General features: G+C 35.3%; 2 protein-coding genes across 2 annotated transcripts; one reads left to right on the plus strand and one right to left on the minus strand.

The window, feature by feature from the left end:
• The first annotated feature begins 1,151 nt into the window (after positions 1-1,151).
• On the plus strand, positions 1,152-3,788 carry LOC130728187 (pentatricopeptide repeat-containing protein At2g03880, mitochondrial). Its single transcript, XM_057579555.1, has one exon. It carries the CDS (start codon positions 1,250-1,252, stop codon positions 3,683-3,685), a length of 2,436 nt encoding a protein of 811 aa, XP_057435538.1. The 5' UTR covers positions 1,152-1,249; the 3' UTR covers positions 3,686-3,788.
• Positions 3,789-4,772: 984 nt separating this feature from the next.
• Positions 4,773-10,185, minus strand: LOC130728189 (shaggy-related protein kinase theta-like). The gene is made up of 13 exons (XM_057579557.1): positions 9,889-10,185; positions 8,700-8,954; positions 8,457-8,549; positions 8,152-8,211; positions 7,760-8,032; positions 7,600-7,674; positions 7,225-7,281; positions 7,003-7,143; positions 6,358-6,408; positions 6,162-6,257; positions 5,986-6,069; positions 5,467-5,569; positions 4,773-5,386 (listed from the first exon to the last, which is right to left on the minus strand). The coding sequence occupies exons 1-13, from the start codon at positions 9,949-9,951 to the stop codon at positions 5,325-5,327; spliced, it is 1,413 nt and encodes a 470-aa protein (XP_057435540.1). The 5' UTR covers positions 9,952-10,185; the 3' UTR covers positions 4,773-5,324.

Consider the following 10,185-nt stretch of genomic DNA (forward strand, 5'->3'; position numbering starts at 1 on the left):
GGGTACTCATTATACCTTTTTTTGTAGTGATTTTTTCTTGGCATATAGAAAAAGATATAAATTAAAAAATTAAAATAATCTTGGACTTTTAAAGAAAATAACCAAGGATTATAACCACAATATGTAAGGTTGAGGTTTGATCATCACCTATGAAAATAAAACACATTTTGTGATATGTCGTTTATCACTAATTATAAATACTTATGTTGGAGAATTAATCACTGTTAAACAAAAGATTACCGAAACATAAAAGACAGCTTGAAAAAGAATTAGAAGAAATTATTCTGTACGAAAATGAAAAAAACGTGTCCATTCAAGATTTGTATTTTTTAAATTTTTGGTCTAAATACAGAGCTCAATTCCAATGACCCAAAAGTGGATTCTTTGGGCACAAGGAACTGAATTTGTCAAGGTGCTGCGTGACGGGAATTCATAGGAAAAACGTTGAATTTGATATTATTGAGGTTGAGGTTTTTAACATTTAACGAACAAACAAACAAATGGGTCATTCAGTAGGCAGCAACGGTCCCGAATAGATAACATTTATACGCATAACCCATTACTTAATTCTCTTAATAATCTTAGGACGTAAATGAAGAATATATTCGATGTACAAAAAATGAATATATTGAATTTATTTATTTTTTTTATATTAAAAGAAGAAGAATGAGTACTATAAATATTAATTAATATGATTAATTAAGAGGTATGATAGGAGTTGAGTACTACTACTAAACAATTTTTATGAAAAGTATAATATTAATTATCTCATTTCTTGTGCCGGAACATTAAATAATTAAAAAATATTAATTATCTCAATTCTAAATTTCTAACTGATTAACGGTGTAAAATTTTATCAAAATTAACTCTTTTTTTATGAGCATAATTATTCGTAATGGAAAAAAGAAAAACTAAAAAAAATCATCATATATATTTGCAATAATACTTTGTTCACATATTATTTTCACGTTCATCTTGATGAAATATGAAGAAAAGATATAAAAATAAAAGATATAATATGTGATAGAAATGAAAAGAGAGATAGCGAAAAAAAAAAGAATGAAATTGAGAAGATAGAAAAAAAAATGAAATGTGAACAAATAATATTCATATATTTTGTAGCATCAAAATGACTCATCCAAATGCAGATAGTTTTTTACTTTTTTTAGTCTGCTTGTTATGCTGGTGCACCCATTAGCCGTGGCTGAATGAAGACTCTGATGAAAGAAGGTTGTAACAACAAGTGGTTATGCACAAGTTGGACTCAAAAGTTCTGGCCTTTTCTCACAACCCATGTCTCCCTTTCAAGCTTATGCGATTTCTCAGTTCAATACAAACCACAGTTGCTGATTCTTACCAATCTACGTTCCATTCCAATCAGCTACTTAATGGGCTATCAAAATCTGGAAGAATCGACGATGCCCGGAAACTGTTTGACAAAATGCCTCAAAGGGATGAGTACTCTTGGAACACCTTGATATCTGGTTATGCTAATGTGGGAAGATTGGTTGAAGCTAGAGAGCTTTTTGATGGGTTTGATAATAGGGGTTCTATCACATGGTCCTCACTCATATCTGGGTATTGTAGATTTGGGAGTGAAGCTGAAGCTTTTGACTTGTTTAGGAGGATGAGGTTGGAGGGTCAGAAACCCAGCCAGTTCACTTTAGGAAGTGTTCTGAGGAAGTGTTCAGCATTGGGTTTGATCCAAAATGGGGAAATGGTTCATGGGTATGTGGTAAAGAATGGATTTGAATCCAATGTGTTTGTTGTCACTGGCCTTGTTGACATGTATGCAAAGTGCAAGCACGTTTCGGAAGCTGAGATTCTCTTTAAGGGGTTGGACTTTGATAAGAAAAATCATGTCCTGTGGACTGCCATGGTTACTGGTTATGCTCAAAATGGCGATAGTCATAAGGCAATTGAGTTTTTTCGTTATATGCGCGCGGAAGGGGTTGAGTCCAATCAGTTTACTTTTCCTACCATATTGACAGCATGTTCTGCTGTTTCATCTAATTGTTTTGGACAACAGGTGCATGGTTGCATTCTACGGAGTGGTTTTGGATGCAATGTATATGTTCAGAGTGCGTTGGTTGATATGTATGCAAAATGTGGAGATTTAGGTAGTGCAAAAAGGGTATTAGAAACTATGGAGGATGAAGATGTTGTTTCGTGGAACTCTCTGATAGTTGGGTGTGTGAGACACGGATTTCAAGAGGAAGCTCTGCTCTTGTTTAAAAATATGCATGCAAGAAATATGAAGATTGATGATTATACATTCCCATCTGTCCTGAACAGTTGCATAGTGGGTAGTATCGATGCAAAATCTGTTCACAGTTTGATAATTAAAACTGGATTTGAGAACTATAAGCTTGTTAGCAATGCTCTTGTTGACATATATGCCAAGATTGGGGAGTTGAACTGTGCATATGCAGTGTTTGAAAAGATGCTTGAGAAAGACGTGATCTCATGGACTTCCCTTGTAACTGGCTATGCACAAAATGGCTCCCATGAAGAATCCCTGAAGATTTTTTGTGACATGAGAGTTGCAGGGGTAAGTCCGGACCAATTTGTTGTTGCAAGTGTTTTGAGTGCCTGTGCAGAACTAACTGTTTTAGAATTTGGTAAACAAGTGCATTCAGACTTTACTAAATCAGGCCTTAGATCATCACTGTCGGTGGATAACTCTCTTGTATCCATGTATGCAAAATGTGGATGCTTGGATGATGCTGATACCATTTTTGTTTCGATGCAAGTTCGGGATGTAATCACTTGGACAGCTCTTATTGTTGGTTATGCACAGAATGGTAAGGGAAGAGACTCCTTGAGATTTTATGATGCTATGGTTTCAAGTGGCACAAAACCAGATTTTATCACATTTATAGGATTGTTATTTGCTTGTAGCCATGCTGGTCTGGTGGACGATGGTCGCTTGTATTTTCAACAGATGAATGATATTTATGGAATAAAACCTGGCCCTGAACACTACGCATGCATGATTGATCTTTTCGGACGCTCAGGGAAGCTGGACGAGGCGAAAGAATTACTTAACCAAATGGATGTAAAACCAGATGGAACTGTATGGAAGGCACTCCTTGCTGCTTGTAGAGTGCATGGAAACTTAGAGCTGGGAGAGAGGGCAGCTACAAATCTTTTTGAGCTGGAGCCGATGAATGCTATGCCTTATGTTATGTTGTCTAACATGTATTCTGCAGCTCATCAATGGGACGATGCTGCGAAAATTCGACAGTTGATGAAGTCGAAAGGAATAGTTAAGGAGCCTGGATGCAGTTGGATTGAGATGAATAGCAGAGTGCATACCTTCATTTCTGAAGATAGAGGACATCCAAGGGAAGTTGAGATCTATGCCAAGATTGATGAAATTATGATAAGGATTAAGGAGGCTGGTTATGTTCCAGATATGGGTTTTTCTTTGCATGATTTGGATAGAGAAGGAAAGGAGGCTGGTCTTGCCTATCATAGTGAGAAACTGGCTGTTGCTTTTGGACTACTTGCTTCTCCACCAGGTGCACCAATTCGGATATTTAAGAATCTTCGAGTTTGTGGAGATTGTCATTCTGCTATGAAATATATTTCAAAAGTTTTTACTAGGCATATCATATTGAGGGATTCAAATTGTTTTCATCATTTTAGAGAAGGGGAATGTTCTTGTGGTGATTACTGGTAGGATTTTTTTAATCTTAATATTAGTTCCCCATCCAATTTCAAGGGGGAACTGATACATGTGATGTGACTATTATTCCAAGCTTTTGGAACTTTGTTACACAAAATATGCTCCTTCTATGCGGGATATCAGAGCTAACTTTGATACTTTTCAGTGCATGTTTGAAAATCACTCTACATTTACAACTGACTCTGAAGGTAAAATCAATTTTGGAGATAAGCTTGTGAGTAGTTTCTGAGTGCCAAAATTAATTATGAGGAAAATGAATCTTGCATAGAGAAATGAATCTTGTTCAAGAATATTTTTTTTTTTTGATAAAAGTTGTTCAAGAATATTAAGAACGGTTGACCAAAGGAATTTTTTTTTAAAAAATAAGTTAATATTTGATAAAGACATGTATTTAAGATGGAGGAAGCAAAACCACACTTTATTTTGAATTGAAATTTGAAGCATTTTTTTTTATATCAGTAATTTGAAGCATGTACAAATGGAGGTAATATTTTCTGATTTCCTTGTCCCCATGAGCATTTTATGGCTACCAAATGATGACAAACAAGATCTTACATGTGATAGTTTGTTTCTTCAAATATTGCATGATAATTTAGCCAACAAAGCTAAGGGAGAATTTGTTTGCTATCCATTAAATATTCCATTCTTTATTTAGAGTAGCTTTGCTGAACTGCATTGTTTTTTCTAGTTTGTAGCTGCTGCCACTACCAGCAAAAGTAGTTTATCAATTGACAGAAAAACATTCTCAATTAATGGAAAGAAATTTCCCAAATTGTACAAGTCTTCCTGGTTACCAAAATTTACCATGTCTCTTCTAACGAGAATGGTTTCTTATCTTCCCAACAACTATAAAAGTCAGTTTATCTCATGATTACTTGGACATGCTTTAAGATTAAAAAATAAACCAAAACAAAGCTCTTCTTACATATTGAATTTAAAGCCCGTTTACATTATAAACAACTGATTCTCAAACAGCACACTTTGCTCCTTATGGATTGGGCATTGAGTGATTGTCACCTTTCTTGTATGAAAGGAAAAGGTGAAAAATGACACAAGTATTGGGTCGGTCTAGCCTTTCTAGTAAACTATTGGAAAATTGATTCATTTCCAATATGTATATCAAGTTCACTGGAGGTGCTTGCTAATCAAGTTCATGCGGAGCTTTAAACAATGTAGAACTGTAATTTACAATGACTTGGCAGGAACATGCCTAATAAAGAAATGAAGTTTTTTTTCCTTAGAAAAAAAAAAAAGAAACAAAATATAGATACAGGGGTGGAAAGATGCCTACTCATCTGATGATTCCACATACATGTCCCTTTTGAGGACCAAAACAGATGAACTATATGAAACATGGGTAAAGAATTGTAAGAACTCATTAAGTTATAAAATGGAGGCATACATCAATCATAAACTACTTAAAAAATTGGATGCAACCTTGTCACAAGGAAAGTCCTACTTCATCCATGTGATTGTCATCTGCAGGTCCTTGTTAAAGAGGTTACATGTTTTTCGAGTTTCATGAGTTGTATAGTCATAGCTTGTGCAAGCTTGGATAGCAGAGACCTGGACAGTTAGAGAAGGTAGCATTGCCAGTGTGGTTATCTATTCATCCAAAAACTCTACAGTGCCCTCAAGAACTCGCATGCTCAGGAATGAGACGCCGGCGCAACTCGTCGGGTGCGCCTGCCAGTTCTGCATCATTTATTTTAAATGTAAGCAATGGAAAATATTGACTTCAACTGATGAAGGTAAGTTTATCACCACCCCCTTACCTTGAGCTGAGAAATCAAACAAAGGAGGAAGAACTCGCCCGTTCGGCAAGCTTACATTGGGCTCTCGCAGAGCATCAAAGAAGGGGTGTGCACATGCATCCAACTGTAAACAATAGATAATCATCAACACAACTCAAATCTTCCATAAATTAGTATCAATTTTCAAACAAATTAACCATCAAGTGTAAAGTTGGTCCATCTTCATGCCTTTATCTGTGTGCATGCAAGTATACATCCAGAAAGCAAGTGTAGTGTGACTGAGGCCCCTTTTAGAATAGCTTATTTGAGCTTATCTTTAAGCATAAGTGTTTATGAAAGTGTTTGAGAGAGCTTATGTAAATAGCTTATGTCCTAACTCTAAGCTGTTTTGAATTTATTTTCATAAGTTGCTCATATTAGCTTATAAATAAGCGTTTATACCCACTTATAACTTATTTTGAACTTCTTTCAGTAAGTTTCTTAAAGTAGCTTATGTCAATACAAAAGGTAACATTGATAAAAGCAAATTAGCTTTCTTACAGCAGAGCATCGTAGATTAGGTGAATACTGAAGCATTCTTGACACAAGATCCACTGCTTCAAGAGGCACCTTTTTGTGAAAAACCTGTATATTACCAACTCACTCAGATTTCTGATTGGAACTGTTTAAATGACAAATTGCATACTTTAGGGAAAAGTGAGCAAAGAGCTGCTAACCTTGTGCCACGGGTGTGCTTTAATCTGAGGAAACTTAAATTCGGTGTAATTTGGGTTCATGCACTTTATTTCTTCTCTGGTTGGTGTTCCCAAGATCTGTAAGACATTATCACACTCAGATTGTAGAACCAAAACTACCTAAAAGAGTGTAACTTCCAAGAAAAAGCTTATAAAGCAAAAGAACAAGAAATTTTACCTTAATGATCTCTACTAATTGATCAACCCCACTATCTCCAGGAAACATTGGCTGCAAATAACACAATAATCATATGTAAGCATCAATCTAAAAATGTGCCATTTATTCAGAGGCCGCCATGAAATCATCTCATAAGGAAAATATGTTGTACAACTTCACTTCTACAACAGTCAACAAGTGCATTACATTTTACTTCTTGCAGGGCTTGCTAAAGAAATAAAAGCCACAGGATTAAATGAGTACTCACGAAAACTACTGCCTATAGAGCAGTGTATTAAATAGCAAATATCATCCCAAAAATGCAAAACCAATTATGAATGTGTTTGGTTTCTCGTTGGGAAACACCAGAATCAATTCTGGTATAGTAAATCAATTCTGGATGAAAATGTAGGTGTTGGGAGTCATTTTGGAGAATTGATTTCAGACCCCATTTTAAATTCTGGTAGTAGCTAGGGAGAGTAACTTCTACAAACATTTGAGATTTTACAACTGAACTTCACAACATTACCCAACACAAATGCTGATCCAAACATGCACTAAGAATTCTCTCACACAACATGGAAATATTGACATTCTGCTAGTGATATTAGAGCTAACTTTACACTCAATATATGAGAGAGATAAGGAATTCATATAAATTCTCACCTGTCCTAGAAGAAGCTCAGCCAAAACACAACCAGCAGACCAAATATCAATAGCAGTTGTGTATTCTGTTGCCCCAAATATAAGTTCTGGAGCTCTATAATACCGCGAGCATATGTATGATATGTTGGGTTCACCCGGAACCTAAAAGCGCAATAATATCATAAGCTCAAGCACATACTCCCGTACAATTTTCAAATCAATAAAGAAAAAAAAGGAACATACCAGCATTTTTGCACTCCCAAAATCACACACTTTCAACTGATGAGTCTGGGGATTAACCTGTGATATGCAACTATGTCAGTACTTTTGGTAGTATAAAGAAGGCTTCTAAGCGCTATGCATTAAAATCATCATTATCAAGATCTGCTAAATCCTTTCACATGATGTGAATCACAAATTAAAAGATAAGTTGCATAGCTTAATTTGTGGTCTAGAACTTACAAATGCCGCACCAATACAAGATTTAAGGTTTAGCAAGCATATGAATTGATGCTATAAATGATATTAAGCATCAGACTAGAATGGTCATTGCTTAATTTGTGTTTGCATAATTTATAGTTCACATAACAAGGAAATTGAAAAGAATAAAAATCTTACCAATAGATTTTGGGGTTTGATGTCACGATGACAAACTCCAATTACACGATGCAAATAATTTAAACCGCGACATATCTACAAGAGAGATTTGTCATGATCATCAATCAATAACAATACAAAAATAACATGTTTAAAATAAATACCCAGAATTCTAGATTACCTGGTAAGTATACAGTTGCACATAAATGATAGGCATATGTTGGTGCATCCTGACATATTGCTTTGAAACTCTGTAGACAGTTTCAGGTACATACTCCAAAACTAGGTTAAGGTACAACTCATCTTTTTCGGCCGTTGAATAGAAACAGTGCTTTAGTTTAAGAACGTTTGTGTGGTCAAGCATGCGCATAACCTGGAGCTCCCTGTTCTTATATCTCTTGTCTTGCAAAACTTTCTTTATCGCAACCGCTTCACCAGTTTCAAGGCATTTAGCCTACAGTATATTCAAGGAATTGTGGATAAGCAAAGAAAGTAACTTGTCAAGCCCATAGAACAGTGAAGTAAAGCATGAAACCTAGCATGTAAAGAAATACTGCAAACAAATATAACTACCTGATAGACAACGCCAAAAGAACCGGTACCAACGACACGTTCCGCCATGTATGAGATTGTCTGAGCAAATAAAAGCTAAAGTCATCAAATGCACATTTTGTAAAGCCACTAATACAATTTATTGAGTCAATGACAGAATATGATAAAAGTTCTTAATAAAACAAATACTTTATATAGTGCATGTTTGGAATCTCGTTCAAAAACCACGGTGAAGTCAAAATCAGGTCTGGAAACTCGTTTTGTCCACCATAAGATTTAAGAGTGGGGAAGTAGAATGACTCCTAATGAACACATTAGAACATTACCCGCTTTGGTTGTCCATCTCGACCTCCAATAGCAGTTGTAATTATTTGACCCGTTTCTGTTCCACTACCGTTCACAACAGTTGCCTCAATATCCTGCACACAGCAGGTCCATTATCAGTTCCAAAAACAGATTGTATTTATAAGTATTTATGAATTATCAGTGTTTTTAGATTTATAAAAGTTTCAAAGTGATGACTAAAAAAATGGAAGTATGAAAGTAAGGAAAATGAATGGCAAAAATACCTTTTCATTGCTTTTTGGTTTATCGTCTCTAATTTTCGTTTCATGTAATTCTTTTGGAAGCTGATCATGACCTGACTTATCTATTCTAGCCACCGTCGAAACATTGGATTCAAATGTGCCAGCAGTAGTTTCTTTTGATGCACTTACATCCTGCTCATGATCTCTGTCACATCTCTCAACAGGATTACATTCCACAATGACCTTTTCTTCAGCCTCTTGGTCATACCTAGTTCTTCTCGTAGTAGAATCCCCTCCCTGAAATGAAACGGGATTTAGCTAATACATATTGAAAATGCAAATTGAATTCCAAAGTGCACAACATTTTCCTCACTTGCCTAATTGATTTAGGTTGTCACATTGAACTCTGACCATAATTAAATTTATAGTGCAATGACAATGAGTCCATGACCAATAATCAATCAAACAACTAGGACATTACTCAATCGACAGGATTCAACACCAGATTGCAAACAAGTAATACAACTTAGATTTAGGTTTCAACTGTAACACCTGTTTCTAAAACTTATCAGGGTATGTTTATATTTCCGCCGGCGCACATTCTAAGACAGTTTGAATGTGCTTTTTGCCAATCCATGTCTCATGTGTCATTGGAGCGAATGTGTTTTTGGCCAGCTTGAACGTAAATACAAACACACACTCAATTATCATCTTATGATTTTTGGTAAGATTTGCACTCTCAACAGCACACCATGTCAAACACAAACAAAGCCTGTGCTCCCATTAGCCAAGAAAAATCAGTAGACTTCAATCCACAAATGTGTAAATAAAACAACAGCAAATGAGACACTTTGTGAATCAGAACACAAATAATAAGAGATTCAGATCATACAGATTTTGAATTAAAGCAAAAACAGGAAAAATGGTGAATACAATGAAAAATAACACCAGCAAATGGATGCTAAAAGCAAGAACCAAGGAACAAAATACAGGAAATTCAAAAAAATGTTCATAACAAGATTACTTTAAAAAAATTATGAAAGAAATATCTTAACAAGTAAAACATTCCACATTTCCCAATGACCAAGACCATACAACATAACATTTATTTCTTCCATTTTCCCAGCTACCAAACAACAACCAAAAATGTATAAAAAGAAAAACAAATCCCTCCAACAATGACAAAAATTCAAACTTTTAGAGTTATGGATCAGAAAGATGTTAAGCTTACAGGATCTGATGAAATGGAAGTCCTCCCAGAAGCAATGCTCTTCAACCTTCTCATCATGTTCATATCTGCTGCTAATTCCAACTTCCACAACACAACTCAATCCACACAAAAAACACCCTCAAATCCACCCCCCAAAAACCAAAATCTTTTTTGTCAAAAAGGAAAAGAGAGAAACACAAAGAAGAGAGAAAAGAATGATGTTTTCTCTCTCTGGTTTCTCTTCCTCTTCCTCTGCAAACCAAAAAAATTGGACAAGAAAATGAGATAGAAAATGGTGACCCTATCAACAAAACACAG

Source organism: Lotus japonicus, chromosome 1 (assembly GCF_012489685.1).
Source record: "Lotus japonicus ecotype B-129 chromosome 1, LjGifu_v1.2".
NCBI classification, from domain to species: Eukaryota; Viridiplantae; Streptophyta; class Magnoliopsida; order Fabales; family Fabaceae; genus Lotus; species Lotus japonicus.